At 44.6% G+C, this 23090-nt stretch overlaps 1 protein-coding gene across 1 annotated transcript; it reads left to right on the top strand.

The window, feature by feature from the left end:
• Positions 1-1184: 1184 nt before the first annotated feature.
• Positions 1185-16496, top strand: LOC144673225 (uncharacterized). Its single transcript, XM_078535165.1, has 4 exons — positions 1185-1342; positions 1508-2206; positions 10880-10885; positions 15383-16496. The coding sequence occupies exons 1-4, from the start codon at positions 1185-1187 to the stop codon at positions 16398-16400; spliced, it is 1881 nt and encodes a 626-aa protein (XP_078391291.1). The 3' UTR covers positions 16401-16496.
• The last annotated feature ends 6594 nt before the right edge of the window (positions 16497-23090 follow it).

The raw sequence follows: 23090 nt of genomic DNA, 5'->3' as shown, positions 1-23090 counted from the left end.
TCTTAAAGGAGGAAAGTGAGGTAGAGAGGTTTAAGGGGGATATTCCAGAGCTTGTGGCCTTGGCAGCTGCTGGGGGAGACACAAAAGGTGGAGCAGTTAAAATCAGGAACTCTGAGCAGGTCGGAATTAGAGAAGTGTAGATATCTCAGAGGGCTGTGAGGCTGGAGGAGATTACAGAGGTAGGGAGTGAGAGACCATGGACGGATTTGAAAACGAGTATGTGAAATTTCAAATTGAGGTCCTCCTTAACCCAGAGGCTTTGTAAGTCGGTTAATAAAGGGGTGATGGGTGAACAAGGCTTGGTGTGAGTAAGCAGAGTTTTGTATTACAGGGAGGCTGAATGTGGGAAGCCGGCCGGGTGTGTGTTCGGAGAGTTAAGTCTAGACGGAACAAAGGAATGGTTGACAGGTTGAGCAATTACATACAGGGATATTTGGAGGGTGTGGAAAAGGACTTTGATCAGATTGAATGTTGGAGCAGGCTCAACGGTCTGAATGGCCTATTCCTGCTCCTATGTCCCTATAAATGTCTGATTCAGCCTCAGACAGTTGTCAGGGCGAGGGATGGAGCCAGTGGTCAGGGAGTGGAGTTTGTAGTGGGGACTGAAGACAATGGCTTCAGTCTTCCCAATATTGAAATGGAGGAAATTTCTGTTCATCCAGACAAGTCAGGACAGTGTGTGACTTGGAGGGGATCTTGGAGGTGATGGTGTTCACATACACCTTCTACCCTGGTCCTTTCGGTGGTGGAGGTTGAGGTTTCTGGAGACTTTGTCAAAATTCTTGTTGTGTTGTAGGTATCCCTTCACACCCTGCCTCTCCCACCTCTCTCTCCCTCTCCTCCCTTGTAGGCCAGAGTCTTATGTAGGCCCAGACTGGGTGGCAGGTTCCCTTCCCTGAAGGACATTAGTGAACCAGTTGGGTTTTTATGACAATCCGGCAGTTTTCATGGTCACTTTTTCCTAGCGCCGGCCCCACAAATTCCCAGATTCATTCAGCTCAATTTCACAACCTGCCTTTGTGTTTTTGTGGGTTCTCTCTCACTCCCTTTTTTCTGTTTTAAATCAGTTTCACTGGTTTTTAGAAGAGGAGGATTTGCAGTCGGGAAACTGAAACTAAACATCACATCAGCATCTGACGGAGTCACCCAATTTACCGTAACATGAATATCATCGGATTTTGAACATGGAAGGAAAAGACACAGCTCAGAGTGGGGAGAAACCGTGGAAATGTGGGGATTGTGGAATGGGATTCAGATTCCCATCTGAGCTGGAAACTCATCGCTGCAGTCACACTGGGGAGAGGCCGTTCACCTGCTCCGAGTGTGGGAAAGGATTTAGTCAGTCATCCAGCCTGAAGACACACCAGTGAGTTCACATTGATAAGAGGCCTTTTAAATGCTCAGACTGTGGGAAGTGCTGTAAAAGTTCTGAGGAACTAATGTGCCATCAACGTGTTCACACTTATGAGAGACCGTTCAGGTGCTCTCACTGTGGGACTGGGTTCAGACGTTCATCTCATCTCACTGTACAACAGCGAATTCACACTGGGGAGAGACCGTTCACCTGCTCCCAGTGTGGGAAGGGCTTCATTACCTCATCCAATCTACTGATACACCAGCGAGTTCACACTGGGGAGAGGCCTTTTCAATGTCCAGAGTGTGGAAAATGCTATAAAAGTTCCAGGGAACTGATGTCCCATCAACATGTTCACACTGACGAGAGACCGTTCAGGTGCTCTCACTGTGGGGCTGGGTTCAGGCGATCATCTCAACTCACTAAACACCAGCAAATTCACACTGGGGAGAGACCGTTCATCTGCTCTGAGTGTGGGAAGGGATTCACCACCTCATTCAACCTGCTGAGACACCAGCGAGTTCACACTGACAAGCAACCCTTTAAATGCCCAGACTGCGGGAAATGCTATAAAAGTTCCGGGGAGCTGATGTCCCATCAACGTGTTCACACTGATGAGAGACCGTTCAGGTGCTCTCAGTGCGGGACTGGGTTCAGGCGATCATCTCAACTCACTGTACACCAGCGAGTTCACACTGGGGAGAGACCTTACACCTGCTCCGAGTGTGGGAAGGGATTCACTCAGTCATCCTGCCTGCTGACACACCAGCGAGTTCACACTGGGGAGAGACCGTTCACCTGCTCTGAGTGTGGGAAGGGATTCACTCGCTTATACCATTTACAGAGACCCCAGCAAGTTCACAAGTAACTGCAGTGATTGGATGTTGTTGTGAAATCACATCCAGGACTGAACCATGTTCATTGGGGTCTCTTTCTGCTGATGTTACTAAACTCCAGGTCAGTTATAGGGAGTAATATCCTGGATAAAAGTCCAATAAATCAGCTTTGTGTTAAACTCACCCTGTGTCAAGTGTTTTCAATCTCTCAAACACAAGTTAGTTCCTTTTGAAGGGCTCTTCCTCACCCCGTCTCCTTCATTCTCACCTCCAACAACAAGTGTGAGGAGCTCATGGGGCAGAAAATTACGCTTGGTAGGCGAGCGTCCCGACGTCATCGCGCAGTCCCGCAATATTTCACCAACAATTAAGAAGCCTGTAAGGCCACTAAGAAGTTAATTAAATTCAAATTTACGCTGCCCATCGAACCTAATGGTTGGCGGGCGGGCGAAAAGGCCAGGCGGCCTTTACCTTTTTCAGGAAACCTCATCCACGGACGGGACGAGGTCGCCTGAAGCAAATCAAATTTTACACTTGAATTAAAAACATGAAACAAAAATGGAAAATGCTGGAAAAATTTAGCAGGTCTGATAGCATTTCTGGAGAGAGAAACAGAGTTTTGCTTTTTTGCAAAAGTATTTTGCAGTATTTTGCTTTTATCTTATTTAATTCACTGCCACTTCTCTTCCAGGAATGCATGTCTTGAAGAAGTACGGCCCTGCAGTATTTTGCTTTTACCTTATTAATTAAAAACATCTCCCTGATCATGTGACAGAGTGACATGAGGGGACATGTTTCATAACCTGTATGAAATCTTTAATTTCTTTTTCAAATCAATCCATCTCTCGGAGACAGCTCTCTGCCTCAGGGAGATTATATCGCTCACTCTCGCGTGCATGCACAAAGGTCACACTCACCCAGCTCGCACTCCTCCCCCTGCCCGCACAGGCAGCGCTGAGCACTGCTGCTCACGTTTCACACAGCACAGGCCTTAATTGGCCCCCAGTATGAAATTGCCTTCCGGGCCTGATTGCAGGCAGCGGGCGGCTTCCTGACTGCCCCACTCGCCCCCGCCGGGCCTGCACGCCAAGGGCAAAATTCTGCCCATGGAGCTTCTTTGTCACTAAGATTGAGAAAATCCGATCAGCTGCCTCTGCTGCTTCCCTCCCTTCCACTAGCCCACTGGGACAAACTGTCTGAACCCTGAACCCACATTTTCTCCAGTTTCTCTCCCATCTCCCCTCGTGTCCTCTCACTGCTCATCTTGTCCACGAGACTCACTTTCTGCTATACTGACCCCACTCTCACTGATCTACTGATCACCCAACTTCTCCATGTTAGCTGATATTATTCACAGTTTTGTCTCACTCTCTTCTGGTACTGTCCCTCTCACCTTTTAATCCACCATCCTGACCCATCCTAAAAACAGGATCTGTCTTTGGTCCCTCCTATTTCTCATCTACATGCTGCCACTCGGTGACATCATCCAAAAGCACCGTGTTACTTTCCACATTTACACTGACAATGCCCAGCTCTACCTCACCACCATCCCTCGCCATTCCTCCACTGTCCCTAAATGATCAAATTGCTTATCCCACATCCAGTACTGGATGAGCAGAAATTTCCTCCAATTAAAAATTGAAGACAAAAGCCATTGTCTTCAATCACTACTACAAATTCCATCCCATAACTACTGAGACCATCCCGATGAGTTATCATAAGGGTACGTTGTCCTATGTTTATCAACCCAGGAACCTTTCTTCCTAAACAAGGAAGAGAGAGAGAGAACTATTTCTGTAATGTTCATTAAATTTCTGAAGATTTTATAAGGTTAATTAGACAGTTATTTCTCACAGATCTCCCCACCTAGAGAAGGGAATATCCTTTCTGACTTCTCACAACTGATTTCTGACTAACCTCACTATTTCTAAGCTACGAGCTTGTTTTCCTAATTTCTTGATGACAAACTGTAGATAACATACTAAAGCTACTAGAATGATCAGAATCAGCAACACAAACACTTGAGCTGGCACCAAGAATAAATGTCAAAACTTCCACTAAAATGTGATAACTATCGACTTAGATTCATCCTCCCCATCTGCTGATCATCCCACACAATTCTAAATTATTGACATGTTGTAATTACATCTGGTTCAAACAAAAGTTTATGCACAGACTTTAAAGATTCTTCAGCTCTCTGTTAACCTGCATCCTCTTTGTGGATATTTTCCATATCCAGATTCTATTTCCTTCTTCAAATTAATTTGACTCACTTTGACATGTTCAATGTGTTTAATTCTTTCCTGAATGTTTGAGAGACAATTTTTATCTGGAATAGGTCTTACTGTATTGATAATTTAAAACGTTGTTTCATTCTACTGGCCACAATAATCACTCATACCCTGTTTTTTCTTCTTCATTCATGGGATATGGGCTTTGCTGGCTGGGCCAGGATTTATTGCCCACCGCTAGTTCCACTTGAGAAGGTGGTGATGAGCTGCCTTCTTGAACCACTGCAGTCCATGTGGTGTAGCTACACCCACAATGCTGTTAGGAAGGGACTTCTAGGATTTTGAACCAACGACAGTGAAGGAATGGCAATATATTTCCATTTCAGGATGATGAGTGACTTGGAGGGGAATTTCCAGGTGGTTGTGTTCCCATCTATCTGCTGCCCTTATCCTTCTAGATGGTAGTGATCATGGGTTTGGATGGTGCTGTCGAAGGAGCCTTGGTGAATTCCTGCAGTGGTCATCATCAATGCCCATCTACTCTCATCCATCTTCCACCACTTGGCCCGTAGCCCTGTAAGCTGTGGTGTTTCAAGTGTTCATGTAAATACTTCTTAACTGTTGTGAGGGTTCCTGCCTCTACCACTCCCTCAGGCACTGAGTTCCACATTTCACCTGGGCCTGGGGATTTATCCACTTTTAATGCCGCCATTAGCGACTGAGTCTCAGTTAATCATTGTCTGAATCTGGGGAAGGGAGGGGCAGATTCTGTTAGCAAATGGATTGAAAAATAAAAAAGACCAAGTTCCAGCTCATACCATTCGCACCTTATGATAACATAGTTATGGATAATCTTGAGGATGGATAGAGTTGTATTAGAAGCATTTCAGGGAAGGTTCACTCAGTTGATTTCTGGGATGAAAGCGTTGTCTTTCTTTTAAAATTCATTCACGGGATGTAGGCTTCACCGGTAGGTTCCAGATAGCCCCCACCCTCTGGGTGAAAAGAAAATCCTCAAATCCCCTCTAAACCTTCTGCCCCCTACCTTTAATCTATGCCCCCCTGAGTATTGACCCCTCCACTAAAGAGAAAAATGTCTTCCTATCCGCCCTATCTATGCCCCTCATAATTTTGTACACCTCTACCAGGTACACCCTCAGCCTTCTCTGCTCCAAGGAAAACAACCCCAGCCTATCTAATCTCACTTCATAGCTGAAACTCTCCAGCCCAGGCAACATCCTGAGTGAATCTCCTCTGCACCTTCTCCAGTGCAATCACATCCTTCCTATAGTGCGGCAAACAGCACTGCACAGAGTACATCAAATGTGGCCTAACTAATGCTTTATACTGCTCCATCATAACGTCCCTGCTCTTGCATTCAATGCCTAGACTAATATGTCAACAATGTTTGACACAAAGCTGATTGATTTAACCTTTATCCAGGATATTAAACTCCAGCCCAGTGACAGGGATTATTAACATCAGCAGAAACAAACCCCAACTGTCGGAAAGAGCATGGTTCAGTCCTGGATGTGATTTGCAGCTACAATAACAGCAGAATCCAACCCCGGGAGTCACTTGTGAATACATTGGTCTGTCTGCAGGGTGGATGAATGACTGAATCCCTTCCCACACACGGAGCAGGTGAATGGCCTTTCTCCAGGGTGAACTCGCTGGTGTGTCAGCCGGAGGGATGGGTAAATGAATCCCTTCCCACACATGGAGCAAGTGAAAGGCCTCTCTCCAGTGTGAACTCGCTGGTGTGTCAGCAGACCCATTTTGCTTTTATAGCTTTTCACACAGTCGGCACGTTTAAAAGGTTTCTTTTCAGAGTGAACACGTTGATGTGATGTGAACCGGGTTAGTTGAGTGAATCTCTTCCCACACTTGGAGCAGTTGAATGTTTTCTGCCCAGTGTGAACTTGCTGGTGTGTCAGCAGAATCTTTCTGCTTTTAAAGCACTTTTCACAGTCAGAACATTTAAAAGGCCTCTTGTCAGAGTGTACAAGTTGATGTGAAGTGAGGGTACTTATCTGAGTGAATCCCTTCCCACAGTTAGAGCAGGTTAATGGCCTCTCCCCAGTGTGAACTCGCAGGTGTATCAGTAGATTCCTTTTGCTTTTAAAGCTCTTCTCATAGCCACAACATTCAAAAGGTTTCATGTCTGAGCGAACAGGTTGATGTGAAGTGAGGTGGGTTAGTAGAGTGAACCCCTTCCCACACTCGGAGCAGATGAAAGGTCTCTCCCCAGTGTGTGCGCGCTGATGAGTTTCCAGCACAGATGGGGATCTGAATCCTAACCCACAGTCCCCACATTTCCACGGTCTCTCCAAGGTGTCTGTGTCCTCGTGTCTCTCCATGTTGAATGATCAGTTGAATCCTTGTCCACACACACAACACTTGCACAGTTTCTCCCCGCTGTGAATCGTGAGATGTTTTTTTCAGATGGTGTAACAGGTTAAAGCTCTTTCCACAGTCAGTTCACTGGAGCACTCTCACTTGGGCGTGTCTGTGTCTCGGTGCTTTCCCAGTCACACTGACGTTTGAAATCTTTTCACACAGACAGAAAACACAAATATTTCTCCTTCGACAGTCAAAGATCAATGATATTCAGGTCCAACGTCGGGAATTATAGACCAGTCAGCCTGACGTCAGTCATGCGGAAAATTCTAGAGTCCATTATAAAAGATTTACTAGCTGAGCACTTGGAAAAATAAAGTGGCAGAATGGGACAGAGTCAGCGTGGATTTATGAAAGGGAAATCATGCTTGACAAATCTACTGGAATATTTCGAGGATGAAACTACTGGAGTTGATGAGGGGGAACCAGTGGATGTGGTTTATTTGGAATTTCAGAAGGCTTTCGAAAAAGTGCCACATAAGAGATCAGCGTGTAAAATTAGAGCACATAGGATTGGAGGTAGTGTATTGAGAGGTATAGAAAACTGGTTGGCAGACAGGAAACAAAGAGTAGGAATAAATGGATCTTTTTCCAAATGGCAGGCAGGCAGTGACTAGTGGGGTAGCGCAGGGATAGGTACTGGGACCCCAGTTTTTCACAATATATATCAATGATTTAGATGAGGGAATTAAATTTAATATCTCCAAATTTGCAGATGACACAAAGCTAGGTGGGAGGGTGAGCAGTGAGGAGGATGCAGAGATGCTTCAGTGTGATTTGGACAATCTGAGTGAGTAGGCAAATGCATGGCAGATGCAGTATAATGTGGATAAATGTAAGGTTATCCACTTTGGTAGCAAAAACAAGAAGGAATATTATTATCTGAATGGCTATAAATTGAGAGAGGGAAATGTGCAACGAGACATGGGTGATCTCGTACACCTGTTGCTGAAGGTAAGCATACAGGTGCAGCAGGCGGTAAAGAAGGCAAATGGTATGTTGGCCTTCATAGCGAAAGCATTCAAGCACAGGAGCAGGGATGTCTTGCTGCAATTATACGGTGCCTTGGTGAGACCACACCTGGAATATTGTGTGCAGTTTTAGTCTCCTTATCCTAGGTAGGATGTTCTTGCTATAGAGAGAGTGCAGCGAAGGTTTACCAGACTGATTCCTGGGATGGCAGGACTGACATATGAGGAGAGATGGAGTTAGTTAGGATTAAATTCGCCGGAGTGCAGGAGAATGAGGCGGGATCTCATAGAAATCTATAAAATTCTCACAGGACCAGGCAGGGGAGATGCAGGAAGGATGTTCCCGATGGTGGGGGAGTCCAGAACCAGGATATGGAGTAGACCATTTAGGACTGAGATGAGGAGAAGTTTCTTCACCCAGAGAGTGGTGAGCCTATGGAACTCGCTACCACAGGAAGTAGTTGAGGCCAAAACCTTGAATGTTTTCAAGAGGGAGTTACAAATAGCTCTTGGAGCGAAAGGGATCAAAGGATATGGGGAGAAAGCGGGAGCAGGTTATTGAGTTGGATGATCAGCCATGATCATAATGAATGGTGGAGCAGGCTCGAAGGGCCGAATGGCCTGCTCCTGCTCCTATTTTCTATGTTTCCTGCTGAATCGAGTGACTCTGTCAGACCTTGATGTGATGTTTGGTTTGAGTTTCCTATCAGCAAATTATCTCCCTCTTGTACCCCGTAAAAGGAGTTTACAAAAATATTCAATCTAAGTACAGGATAGAAATTCAAAGCAGAAAATTCGAGTTTCTTTGGTACATTCTTCACCCAAACATGTGGTCCAATCAAACTGAATGAAATTCAGATCAGCAACAAAGTCCCAGCAAAAGCAAAGGGAGCCTTCCTAAATAAACCAGGATGTTGTTTCCAGTGTCTATGAGACACTCTGTACCCCGAGGTGCCCACCGGTTGTGTGAGGTATCAAGCGTACCGGTGGATAATGCATGTTCCCTCACCAGGGACACCCGAGCACAGACAAGACCATGGAAGAGAGGTCGGCAGCCAATGTGACCAGTCCCATCCTAGAAATCCCTGTGTTAAACAGGCCCATGAACAGTTACAGGAGAAGATTCTCTGATTTAATAACCACCCCCCCTCCCCCCCCCACCCCGCCCCCTGCCCGTTACACTGGGCAGCCAGAGATTTGGATTGTGGGGCTGAAGTATCGCCAGAGGTTGAGGATCAGCAACTCTCACCCTGAATATGTAAATGTCCCATGGACTCACTCACTGTTACATCCACAAGAAGGCCGCGCATGCGCCCTGCTCCCTGCTGAAACAGGATGGCGGCCGTTACCCTGGGTCTGGGTCTTGGGGAAAAAAATATATAAAAACTCAATAAAATTAGTGATCAAATTAGAGGGAAACATAAATGTAACAGAACATCCATTATCCACCGGAAAGATGGGGAGTGGGAATTGTCCATCTCAGTATCATCAATAGATACTTAATGAGGGGACATTATTCTCTGTGTCTTTCCCGGACCTGGAGATGGAAAAGGGGCAAATGAATGAACTTTAAACACCTCGTCCACTTGGCACAGAAACTGTCTGAAACTCAGAATAGAAACCACATGGAACAAAATACTGACAAATACTCAACTGTTGGCTAAAAATAAATAAAAATATATATTGGGGGAGATGGTGGGAATGTCACTGGACTAATAATCCAGAAAACCAGCTTGATGCTCTGGGGACAGGGGTTCAAATCCCACCACAGCAACTGGTGGGATTTAAAATCAGTTATTAAATCTGGAATTGAAAGCGAGTCTCAATAAGGGCGACAATTCAACCATTGTCGATTGTCATAAAAACCCACCTGGTTCACTAATGCCCTTTCGGGAAGGAAATCTGTCGTCCTTACCTGGTCTTACATGTGACTTCAGATCCACATTGAAATCTGGTTACTCTTAATAACCCTCTGAAATGGTGTGGCAAGCACTTGCTTCAAGGGCAACAAATGCTGTCCCTGTCCACATTCCATGAAAGAAAGTTTATAACACAACCGCCACTGAATGGTTACAATTTCGGAAGGAAGTGAAGACAGAGGGACCAGAAAAGATGCAAGAGAACGGTTCCCCTTCCAAGGATAACAAACCAACTTCACCTCGCCTAATTAAAGTTCCTATCTCTCGTGAATCTTTCCTGCACACTCTCACATTCTTCCTAAAGCTCAGAATTGGACACAATACTGCAGTTGGGTCCAAACCAGTGTTTTATTCAGGTTCATTCTAACTTGGTTGATTTTGTATTTTATTCCCGTATTCATAAAGCCCAGGATTCCACATGCTTTATTCACTAATTTCTCAGCCTGCCCTGCCATCTTCAATGATTTGTGCACATATAGCCTCCGATTACGCTGCTCCTTTTATAATTGTATCCTTTATTTTATATTGCCTCTCCTTGTTCTTCCTACCGAAATGAATCACTTCACACCTCTCTGAATGAAATTTTATCTGCCACCTGTCTGCCCATTCCATCATCTTGTCTGTGTCCTCTTGAGGTTTATCACCATCCTCCCCACTGTAAACACAACTTGAAAATTTGGTGTCGTTTGCAAATTTTGAAATGCAGCCCTGCATACACAAGTCTAGATCATTAATATATATCAAGAAATCAGTGGTCAGACTACCGACCCCTTGTCATCCCACTGTATACTTTTGCTCAATTTGAAAAAGCAACCGTTCACCATGCATGTTGTTGCCTGTCACAAAGCCAATGCTGCCTCTGCCCCATGGATTTTAACTCTGCTGACAATCCTGTTACTTGGCACTGTATCAAATGCCGTTTAGCAGTTCATGTGCACATCAACCGTGTTACCCTCATCAACATTATCTGTTGCCTTATCAAAAACTCAAGAAATTTACTTCAACACGATTGTCCTGAACAAATTGTACAAGTGACCTAATTTCGACCTGAATTGCCGCTTCTAAATGCTTTCCCACACAAGGGTTAAACTGACTGGTCTATCAATGCTGGGCTGACCCTTCCATTTAAGATTACTAAAGATTTAATATTAGTGCCAGGAAGTGTGAGGAAAACGTGAGGAGTTGTGAAATTGTAACATTTAAAGACACTGATAACTGATAAATAGCTCAATAAATATCAGTTTTCAAGATATAAAGTACAGATAAATTAATTTATGAATAACTGAATTGAATTATTAATAATGTCAGGTAGAGTGCTTGGAATGGAGAAACGAAAATTACTGCAATGCTTAAAATATGAAATGAAAAGAGTAAAAACTGGAAACACTCAGCAGGTCTGGAAGAATCTGTAGAGAGAGAAAGAGAATTAACGTTTCAGGTCTGTGAGCCATTGAAAGGGGGGAGGTGGAAGAGGAACAGAAGGAAAGGTCTATGAAAGGCTGCTGGGCGGGAAAGATTAACTGACAAAAGGTCATAATGCAAGGTCAAAGGGAGTGGTAATGGGACAATTAAAAACACAAAAGCTGCTTCTAGATTAGGTGTGAATGGCACGATAACAACAGTCTGAATGCAATGTGAAGAAAATGAGAGAAATAAGAAAGGAAAACTAGGACTCAAAGAAATAAGTAACAAATGAGGGCAGAGATTATGATAGAAAATTGTTGAACTCAAATTTTGATCCCCGAAGTCTGTAAAGCGTCTCCTTTTGATCTGGTAATGAACTGTTACATTTCTATATATTCTCAGGTCAGATGAAAGGTCACAGAGCTGTCACGTTAACTCTGTTTCTCTCTCCACAGATGAAGGCCTGACCTGCTGAGGAATTCCAGCATTTTCAGATTCATGTCGGGATTGTAGACTGTGAGAGTTTGTAAAGACAGAGATTGTCCCAAATTAATTTGCCACATCGATAACAGAAGTCTCTTTCATGAAACTCCAGTCTCATTGTTTTATATTTGGGTCTGAGGGAGAATGTTCACTGTTTTATATTCGGGTCTAGGGGATAAAGTTCACTGTTTTATATTAGGGTCTGGGGGATAATGTTCACTGTTTTATATTAGGGTCTGGGGGATAATGTTCACTGTTTTATATTCAGGTCTGGGGGATAAAGTTCACTGTTTTATATTAGGGTCTGGGGGATAATGTTCACTGTTTTATATTCGGGTCTGGGGCATAAAGTTCACTGTTTTATATTAGGGTCTGGGAGGATAATGTTCACTGTTTTATATTCGGGTCTGGGGGATAATGTTCACTGTTTTAGATGCTGGTCTGGTGCGGAATAAAATGAAGAGCCTCTTTAATTGAGGACAGTAAGTGCATTTTTCGCTCTGACTTTAAACAAAAGAATCTATCCTGTTGTGTGGGACAAAATTTTTCCGTTTTACTGGATTCAATTAAGGCGAGTTTGAAACTAAATCCTGCAATTCTGTAAATATAAACTAAAACCAGACAAGCAGAACTCTGCTGATGGTGGATGGCGCCGTGATGGTGGTGGGGGGAGGTGTCCGGAGGATGTCTAACACACACACTGCACAGGGTGAGCAGGGGAAAGGGGAGGAATTACTTGATTAAACAGGGACCCAGGGACAATAGCAGAAGTTGGGAATCACTTTGAATGGAGCAGCGCGATAGGGACAAGTCAGAGAATCATAGAATGGTTACAGCAAAGAAGGAGGCCATTCAGCCAATCGTGTCTGTATTAGCCCCCTGAAGAAACAATTTACCTAATGCCACGTCCCTGCCTTTGCCCCGTAGCCCTGCAATTAAACAAGATTCAACAAGTCTTTAACAAAACTTGTATGAAACAAGATGTTTACGCGAAGGGGCAGCAGAAAAAAAGAAAAACAACTTGTTTACAGAGTGTATCGGGTGTTGGGTGCAGCATAATGTACCTGTGCAGGTCAGTGAGGATATCCAAGGTCCATCAGCCGTCTGCATGCAGTGTTTAGTGGGCCCTGGGGGAGGGGGGGATGGAACCATTTGGGACAAAGCACAGGGTAGGAGGTCACCCCTCCCCCACTGTCCTGGTAACACGAAGGACTCACCTTGGACTGTCCCAAACCTGGGCCGGGCGGAGTCAAGGTGCAGGAAGCTGCAAGCTGGTAGGTTGAGCTGTGAACTGGGCGGAGTTGAGGGGTTTGAGTGACAGGTCTGGGGCTATATCAGAGCAGGCACAGTCACTGCTCCCCCTTTCCTCGTGGAAGTTTGACAGGAGTCGTGTTGGTGAGTATTTCTAAACTCTGTCTCACTATCCCGGGGATGGAGGTGGATTGGAGGTTGTTGTGAGTGTTGGATTATATTGTTTCTCCTCATTCTTCCCGCTTCTCCCACTCCCAGTTCCAGGCTGCAGGTCCCGGTGATTCTGGATGCGGGACAGTTGTTAGTCCCGGCCCTGGTGTGGGTGCGCAAGCGCAGATGCGCGGCTTATTGTTCTGTAATAAAGGCGGGTGATCGTCCTCCTGTATTTTGCTGCAGTTCTTCACCTCCTTGACTCTCCCGGCGCCATAGTTGCCACCTGCCGATTGCGGCAACCGACCTTCCAACAGGAAATTAACAACTTTTAGATAGAGCGGTTTCTGGAGCGCATTGCATTGTGGGAACATTGCCCGCCATTACTCGGCGGCCATCGCCGAGAGTTATCGTGCAGCCTGAAGGCAGGTCAGCGACCTGAGCCCCTATTTCTGTTTCTTAATCTGTTCATGCTGCCTGACCTGCTGGATATTTAAAATATTTTATGTCTTAACTTCAGTTCCAGTCTTGCAGAGCTTTGCTTTCATTTTATTGTTTCATGCAGCCGAGTCTGGAAACACAGACAGACCAATTAGGAGCCGGTTTGATTAAGGTTGGGTGTTGAATGGGGGTCTTTTTTGTTGCATCAATTTTGAGCTGGAGTGGAATTGGAGGAGAAGCTGCTGGGGTTAACCCCGAGCACTTTGCAACCCAGTCTGGCCCAGCAATTTCCAGTGTGAGGCTGTTAAAGGAGGTAGATCCTGGGGGAGAACAGAGTGACAAATGTCCATTCAATTTAAGAGTGTTGCTTTAGTAACAAGTATTTCTACGGTGCCCTTTTTTCCGAGATTTTTTGTTAATTCGATTCTTGGTATTTGGGTGTCACTAACAAGAGCAGCAGATATTGTCAATCCCCAGTTGTGTGTTGGTCAGGTGTTGGTGGGCCTTCTTCCTGAATCGCTGCAGTCACTGTGGTGAAGGTGTTCCAACAATGCTGTTTGGTAAGGAGTTACAGGATTTTCACTCAGCGATGATAAATGTCCAAATCAACAACAACAAGTTGCATTTATGTAGCACACTGATTAGAATAGAATGTTCCAAAGTATTTCACAGGAATATTATACCGGAATATTTAACACTGAAGCACATGAGGAGGTATTGAGGCACATGATCAACAGCTTGGTCAAAGAGGCAAGTTTTAAGGAGAGTCTTAAAGGATGAGAAAGAGAGGACTAAATAGGGAATTCTAGAGCTTATAGCCTGAGCAGCTGAAGACACGGTCACCAACGGTGAGTCAATTAAAATCAGGGATGCTCAATCGGCCTGAATGAAATGAGTCCAGATATCTGGGAGGGATGTAGATTGGAGGATATGATAGAGATAGTGAGGAGCGTAGTCACTGAGGGATTTCAAAACAAGGATGAGAATTTGAACATTGAGGCGCTGCTTAACGAGGAGCCTATGTAGCTCAATGAGAACAGGGGCGTTGGATGAACGAGACAAAGTGCGAGTAAAGACATGGGAAGTGGAGTTTTAAATGACTCCACTGTTTCTGTGGCAGGCTAGGATGATTCCAGTTTAGAGGTAGCAAAGGAATGGATGCGTTTCAGCAGCAGCTGAGCTGAGGCAGGAATGAAATTCGGCAAAATGACTGATGTGGAAATGGACGGCCTTAGTGGTATGTAGTCAGAAGCTCAGCTTGGGGTGAAATATGACACCAAGATTGTGAACAGTCTGGTTCGGCCTCAGAGTTGTCAGAAAGGCATTGAAAGTTGGGGAGTGGAGTTTGTAACAGGGAATGAAAACAATGGCTTCAGTCTTCCCAAAATTTAAATGGAGGAAGTTTCTGTCCATCCAGTAATGGATGTCAGACAAATCAGGGCGGAGTGTGACTTGGAGGTGATGGTGTTCACATTCATCTGCTACCCTGGTCCTGATGGAGGTTGGAGGATAAGGGATTGGGAAATGCTGTCAAAGTTCTGGTAGAGTTGTGTAGGCCCAGACTGGAAGGTAGGTTCCCTTCCCTGAAGGACATTAGTGAACCAGTTGGGTTTTTATGATAATCCAGGAAATTTCATGGTCACTTTTTCCTAATGCCAGTCCCACACATTGAGCTCAATTTCACACCCAGCCTTTGTGTTTTTGTGAGTTCTCTCTCACTCACCTTTGTTTGTTTTGTCCCATTTTCACAGGGTTTTCAGTCCAGAATCACAAACCCGATATCACATCAGGATCTGACGGTGTTGTCCAATTGATCGTAACCCAAATACCATCGGATTTTGAATATGGTGATTAAGAGCCCTGTTCACAGTGGGGAGAAACCGCACACATGTTCTGTGCGTGGGCGAGGCTTCAGCCGATCATCTGACCTGTTGAAACACAGTCACAATGGAGAGAATCCATGGAAATGTGGGGACTGTGGGAAGGGATTCAATGACCCATCCCAGCTGGAAATCCATCAGTGTACAAGCACTGGAGAGAGGCCATTCATATGTTCAGTGTGTGGAAAGGGATTTTCTGATTCATCCAACCGACTGAAACACCAGCGAGTTCACGCTAGGGAGAGGCCGTTCACCTGCTCCGAGTGTGGGAAGGGATTCACTCAGTCATTCCACCTGCTGAGACACCAGCAAGTTCACACTAGGGAGAGACTGTTTACCTGTTCTGTGTGTAAGAAGGGATTTGCTGATTCATCCTCCCTAATGAAACATAAGCGAGTTCACACTGGGGAAAGACCATTTTCCTGCACTGTGTGTAAAAAGGGATTTGCTGATTCATCCAACCGACTGAAACACCAGCGAGTTCACACTGGGGAGAGACCATTTACCTGTTCTGATTGTGGGAAGGGATTCACTGATTCATGCACCCTGCTGAGACACCAACGAGTTCACACTGGGGAGAGACCATTTACCTGTTCTGATTGTGGGAAGGGATTCACTGATTCATGCACCCTGCTGAGACACCAACGAGTTCATACTGGGGAAAGACCATTTACCTGTTCTGATTGTGGGAAGGGATTCACTGATTCATCCAGCCTGCTGAGACACCAGAGAGTTCACACTGGAGAGAGACCATTTACCTGCTCCACATGTGGAAAGGGATTTGCTGATCCATCCAACCTCCTGGAACACCAACGAGTTCACACTGGGGAAAGACCATTCACCTGCTCCAAGTGTGGGAAGGGATTCACTCGGTCATTCCATCTTTCATTTCATCAGCGAGTTCACACTGGGGAGAGACCGTTCACCTGCTCCAAATGTGGGAAGGGATTCACTCGGTCATTCCATCTACTGAGACACCAGAGAGTTCACACTGGGGAGAGGCCATTTACCTGCTCAGAGTGTGGGAAGGTATTCATACAATTATCCAATATGCTGAGACACCAGCGGGTTCACAAGTAACTGCTGTGGTTGGATTTAGTTCCCAATGATATTCTTGTCTGAAGCATATTCATAAGAGTGTGTTTCTGCTGAGGTTAATAAACTCCAGCCCAGTTACAGATTCTGTATAAAATTGGAATAAATCAGCTTTGCGATAAACAGTGTGTTGAGTCGTTTTGATATCTCTAGCACAAGTTAGTTCCTTTTGAAGGGCTCTCCCTTGCCCTGTCTCCTCCATCCTCAGCCCCAACGACAATTATGAGGAGCTCATGGAGCTTCTTTGTCACTAAGATTGAGACAATCCGATCAGCTGCCTCTGCTGCTTCCCTCCCTTCCACTAACCCACCAGGACAAACTGTCTCTAAATTTCCCCCAACGTCTGAGCCGTGAACACATCTTTTTCCAGTTTCTCTCCCATCTCCTCTCATGCACTCTGTGTGCACCACCTGCTCCATCGACCCTATTCCCACTAAACTACTGACCATCCAACTTCCCCATGTTTGCCGTCATTGTCAATGGTTCTCTCTTTTCAGATACTGTGCCTCTCTCCTTTAAACCTTCCATCGTTACAACGTCCTTAAATAAAAACAAGCCCTTCACTCTTCCATCTTTGCATGCTGCTGCCCCATCTCCAGCCTCACTTTCTATTCAAAAATCCTGAAACGTTTTGTAATCTGCCAAATCCGTGTCCATTTTTCAGAGAACTCCCTGTTTGAATCCCTCCAATCAGGTTTCTGCCCTGCCTCAGTTCGATAACAGTTCTTATCAGTCACAAGTGAGATCCTATGTGGCTGTGACACAGGTAAACTTTCCCTTCTGTTCCTTCCCGACGTGTCTCACCTTCTGGGAGAGGAGACAGCCAGACCTGTGAGGAGCACCTCTACTCGGGCAGTGGGCTGAGTTTGAAAATAAACCCAAGAGCGACATCGCAGGAAAACTTGGTTGGTGAGAAGTTGCTGTTCGGGAGTGTGTTTAAATATATTAAAACTAGAAACAAAACCATAACATTTATAAAGAGGTAGCTGCCTGGATTTCAGTAAGGAACACCAGCAATAGGGAAGTAACATTAAATCAAGTCAAAGTGAAATATAGTCATAAAGTAAACTAAAGTAAGGTAAAGTTAGGAGAAGTGTAGCAAAGTGAAGTTACTGTTAATTTATTCTACTCATCCTCCTTTAAGTGTAAAATGAGAAGGAAGTAAAATGGGTAACAGGAAGTAGTAGTGAGGCTACAAGGCAGGAGAAACAAAGCAGAGCATGGAGTCTGCTTTGAATGCAGAATTATGTTAAAAGGACAAAATTAAAGGTGCTCTCCCTGAATGCGCACAGCATTCACAATCGATGATCAAAAGGCACAAATAGTAAGATATAGGGGTAAGATATTATTGCCATTATGGAAACATGGCTGCATGGTGACAAAAACTGCAAACTGAATATTCATGGATACTGGAAGTTTAGTAAAGACAGACAAAGAGGTGGAGTTGTGCTGATAATAAGGGATGAGATCAGTGCATTAGTAAAGGGGATCTCAGTTTGGAAGAACAATGTGTGGAATCTGTTTGGGTGGAGCTAAGAATTAGCAAAAGGTAGCAGACATTGGTTGGAGTTGTTCATAGCCTACCAAATAGTAATGGTAATAGTAATGTATTAATCAAGAGATGATAGAAGCATGTAGCATAGGCTATACATTGATCATGGATGACTTCAATCTACGTGTACACTGGGTAAACCAATTGAGCACTGATGCAGTGGAAGATGAATTTCTGGAGTATGTTGGGAATGGTTTTCTAGAGCAGTATGTTGAGGAGCCAACTCGAGGACAGGCTATTTTAGATCTAGCATTATGTAATGAAAAAGGACTAATTAATAATCTTCTTGTAAAAGAACATTGAGGGGCGAGTGAACACAATATTATAGTATTTTATACTATGTTTGAAAATGAGGTAGTTCACTCTGAAGCAAGGGTGTTAAAGTTGAATAAAGGAAATTATGAAGGCGTGAGGGAGAAATTGGCTGAGATAGAATGTGAAAATACGTTAAAATGTACAGAGGCAATGGATAGTCTTCAAAGAATTATTACATAGCTTACAGCACATACACCTTCCTTCAAGGTGCAGAACCCCCAAAAAGTCAGTCAACCGTGGCTGACAAAGGAAGTTAAGGATGGTATAAGATTTAAAGATAAGCTTATGAAGTTGCCAGAAGTGGTAGTAAACCTGAGGATTGGGAGGCTTTTAAAATACAGCAAAAGAAGACCAGGAAACTGGTAAAGAAAGGGAGAATAGCATATGAATGCAATCTAGAGAAAAGATAAAAACAGACTCTAAAAGCTGCTTTAGGCAAATGTGGGTCCATTGCATGCAGAGTCGGGGATTAGAGAAATGGCAGTGAAGCTAAATGATAATTCTGAGTCTGCCTTCACTGGGGAAGATACAAGAAATCTCCCAGGTTTGGAGATCCAAGGGAGTAGGGAGAATAAGGAGTTGAAGGAAATTAATATCAGTAAGAATGGGATTGAACGTTGATAAGTCACTGGGACCTGACATATTAATTAGCAAAATAAACCCACATGGGATAGGAGGCAATACACTGACATGGATTAAGGATTGGTGAACAGGCAGAAAACAGAGAGTAGGAATAAACAGGTAATTCTCGTGTTGGTAAGCTGTGATTAGTGGGGTACCACAAAGATCAGTCCTTGGGTCCCAGTTGATCACAATATATATTAACAATTTGGATGTGGGGACCAAATGTAATCCTTCCAAGTTCGCAGATGATACAAAGCGAGGTGGGAATGTGTTGTGAGGTAGATGTAAAGCAGCTATGGGAGGATTTGACTTAGTGAGTGGGCAAGAACATGGCAGATGGAATATATTGTGGAAAAATGGCAGAAGGAACAGACGTTCAGAGTATTTCCTAAATAATAAGAGATGAGAAAGTGTAGATGTACAAAGGGACCTGGGTGTCCTTGTCCATAAGTCGCTGAAGGCTAACATGCAGATGCAGCAAGCTATTCGGAAGGCTCGTGGAATGTTAGCTTTTGCCACAAGAGGATTTGAGTACAGGAGTAGTAAAGTCTTGCTTCAATTGTTTAGAATCTTGTTTAGACCGCACCTGGAGTAGTGTGTGCAGTTTTGGTCACCTTGCCTCAGAAGGATATTATTGCCATAGAGGGAATGCAATGAAAGTTCATAGGTTTGTTCCGGGGATGGTGGGACTGTCTTATGAAGAGAGATTGGGCAAATTCACTCTCCTTAATCAGTACATATTTCACCACATCTCTACCTCCTTTTAGATCTGAAGAAGGGTTATACGGACTCGAAACATTATCTCTGTCTCTCTCTCCGCAGATGCTTTCAGACCTGCTGTGTTTTTCCGGCATTTTTTGTTTTCGTTCCCCTGTTCCTATGTCTGCGGTGGATCCCCCTCTCCCAGGCCTGGGCTTCCATGTGATGTTCTGAATGATGACAGGATTAACCTTCTCCCTAACCTGTCCTAACCCTTCTGCCCGTTCATTTATTGAAACCAGGGATTCTACTTGTTCTAATGGTGACTTTCCCTGCCTGGCTAGTCATTCCTTGAAGTGAGCCCTTGAATTATTTGTATGTTGTTTTATCATGTTCCCACATTTCAGTAACAAATGTTGAAATGTCTGCTCCACACCCACAGGGTTTCATCTGTTTAAAGTCACAAACAGAAAGGTCCAGTTTTCTCCTGGAGTTTGAGACAAATCAGCTTTCAGAATGATGCAGAGTTCCAGCCAATGAGGGAGAACCGAGATCAGCCCCGCCCCTCATTCACTCTGATTGGCTGGAGGAGCAGCTGCTCCCATTCGGTCATCCAGCCCCGCCCACTCCTCCTTCGCTGCTGGAAAAACTCAACAGATCTGACATCATCTGTGGAATGAAAAAAAAATGTTTCGAGTCTGTATGACTCACTGTTTTGTTCTCTCTCCACAGATGCTGTTAGACCTACTGAGTTTTTCCAGCATTTTCTGCTTTTGTTTCAGAATTCCAACATCCGCAGTATTTTGCTTTTACTTTAAAGTTGTGAAGTCACCGGAGCCAAATGAGATGCACCCAAGGATACTGGGAGAACTGGATTAACAGAAATTTCCTCCATTTAAATATTGAGAAGACGAAAGCCATTGTCTTCAGTCCTCGCTACAAACTCCACTCCATAGTCACTGGCTCCATCCCTCCACCTTGCTGGGAGTTGGAGTGGACCGGACCTGTGGGAGATACTCAGGAGATGAGAAGTGCTTATAAATACAGGTCGGGGATTCGAGTGAGGCCTACCTTGCTGGGAGTCAGAGTGGAGCGGACCTGCAGGAGACAGTGGGGAGCTGAGGAGCACCTATAAATACAGACCGAGGATTTGAGTGAGGAATGTCTATAAATACAGACCGAGGATTTGAGTGAGGAGTGGCTATAAATACAGACCGAGGATTTGAGTGAAGAGTGTCTATAAATACAGACCGAGGATTAGAGTGAGGAACATCTATAAATACAGACCGAGGATTTGAGTGAGGAGCATCTATAAATACAGACCGGGGATTTGAGTGAGGAGCGTCTATAAATACAGACCGAGGATATGAGTGAGGAGCGTCTATAAATTCAGAGTCAGGATTTGAGTGAGGAGCCTCTATAAATACAGAGTGAGGATTTGAGTGAGGAGTGTCTATAAATACAGACCGAGAATTTGAGTGAGGAGCATCTATAAATACAGACCGGGGATTTGAGTGATGAGTGTCTATAAATACAGACCGGGGATTTGAGTGAGGAACGTCTATAAATACAGAGTGAGGATTTGAGTGAGGAGTGTCTATAAATACAGACCGGGGATTTGAGTGAGGAGCGTCTATAAATACAGAGCGGGGATTTGAGTGAGGAGCGTCTATAAATACAGACCGAGGATTTGAGTGAGGAACGTCTGTAAACATAGACGGGGGATTTGAGTGAGGAGCGTCTATAAATACAGAAGGGGGGTTTGAGTGAGGAACGTCTATAAACACAGATGGGGGATTTGAGTGAGGAACGCCTATAAATACAGATGGGGGATTTGAGTGAGGAGCGTCTATAAATATAGAGCCGGGATTTGAGTGAGGAACGTCTATAAACACAGACGGGGGATTTGAGTGAGGGACGTCTATAAATACAGACAGGGGGTTTGAGTGAGGAACGTCTATAAACACAGACGGGGGATTTGAGTGAGGAACGCCTATAAATACAGACGGGGGATTTGAGTGAGGAACGGGCTGTTTCACTGTTGCAGCTGCTGTGAGGCAGCAGGAGAGGGGGGGAAAGAGGCAACTGTGATGTCACAGGAAGCAGGTACGTTGATTGGTCGGTAAGTGCTCAGTCTAAGGGACAGTGTGTGAGAAACCAGCTTAGGACAGGCAAGTTCAGGTAGATCTATAAATAAAAATAACTTTACACTAATAAACCAAAATTTGAAAACTTTAAAATTCAAATAAAACAACAAAGATTTTAAACAAGCAATAAAATAGAGTTACTTAAATAAACATCTAATACACATCCCTTGTAGTTAAGAAGCATATAATCTTTAGTTGTCAGTGATACTAGCATTCAGTAAACACAGTAAATTGTAGCATACATAGGAAGAAAGTAATTAAAGTAAATTAACTAAATAACATAAGTTAGAATGGTGGGACAGGGGTTATGTTGCAGCTGTGAGATGTGGGAGCTTTTGGATGCCAAGGCGATCCATAACAAACACGTCTGCAGGAAGTGTAAGCAGCTTGAGGAATTCCGGATCAGGATTATTGATCTGGAAACCGAAATGCAGACACGCAACAACATAATGGACGGGGAGAAATACCTGGATACTTTGTTCCGGAAGACAGTCACACCTCTTAGAAGAGGGTCATCTGTTTGATCAGCAGTGAGGGACAGGAGGATGTGACTGTCAGTGAGGCAGGTAATGGGACTGAGCAGGCAGTAGTGGAGGAGTCTCAGGCTTTGCAAGTGTCAAACAGGTTTGAGATGCTCACAACCTGTGTGGATGAAAGTGAAATGTGCAAGGTGGATGAGCTGGCTGGCCATGACACTGTGGTACAGGAAGCCATTCACGCAGTGGGAGCAAAACGGAATGTAGTGGTAGTAAGGGATAGTATAGTGAGAGCATTGACACTGTTTTCTGCAGCAAAAAGTGAGAGTCCAGACGGCTGTGTTGCCTGCCCAGTGCCAGGGTTCCGGACATCTGCTCAGGGCTGGAGAGGGACTTGCAATGGGAGGGGGAGAATCAAGTTGTCGTGGTCCATATACGTACCAATGACATGGGTAGAACTAGGAAAGAGGTTCTGTAAAGTCAGTGTAAGGAGCTAGGTAGCAAATTATGTAGCTGAAACTCAAAGGTAATAATCTCTGGATTATTACCTGAGCCACGTGCAAATTGGCATCGGGCAAATAAGACTGGAGAGACCAATGTGTGGCTCAAAGATTGGTGTGGGAGAAGTGGGTTCCGGTTTGTGGGGCACTGGTATCAGAGCTGGGGACAGTGGGGGCTGTACCGTTGGGACGGTTTACACCTGAACCGTGCTGGGATGAGTGTCCTCACAAATCGCATAGCTAGGGAAGTAGAGAGGGCTTTAAACTAAACAAGAGCAGTGAGGGATCAAGCTTGGGTAGAGGTATCAATTCAAGGTGTAGAGTCAAGAAAGGAGAGCAAAATAGTAATATGAGAAACAAGG

The sequence above is a fragment of the Cetorhinus maximus genome, unplaced genomic scaffold (assembly GCF_964194155.1).
Source record: "Cetorhinus maximus unplaced genomic scaffold, sCetMax3.hap1.1 HAP1_SCAFFOLD_316, whole genome shotgun sequence".
NCBI lineage: Eukaryota > Metazoa > Chordata > Chondrichthyes > Lamniformes > Cetorhinidae > Cetorhinus > Cetorhinus maximus.
This window is presented reverse-complemented; position numbering and strand designations above follow the sequence as displayed.

Coding starts and splice junctions, on each gene's coding strand:
- LOC144673225 (XM_078535165.1), top strand. CDS start 1,185: ATGGAAGGAAAAGACACAGCTCAGAGTGGGGAGAAACCGTGGAAATGT. Junction 1,343..1,507: donor TGTGGGAAAGGATTTAGTCA/GTCATCCAGCCT, acceptor GACTGGGTTCAG/ACGTTCATCTCATCTCACTG.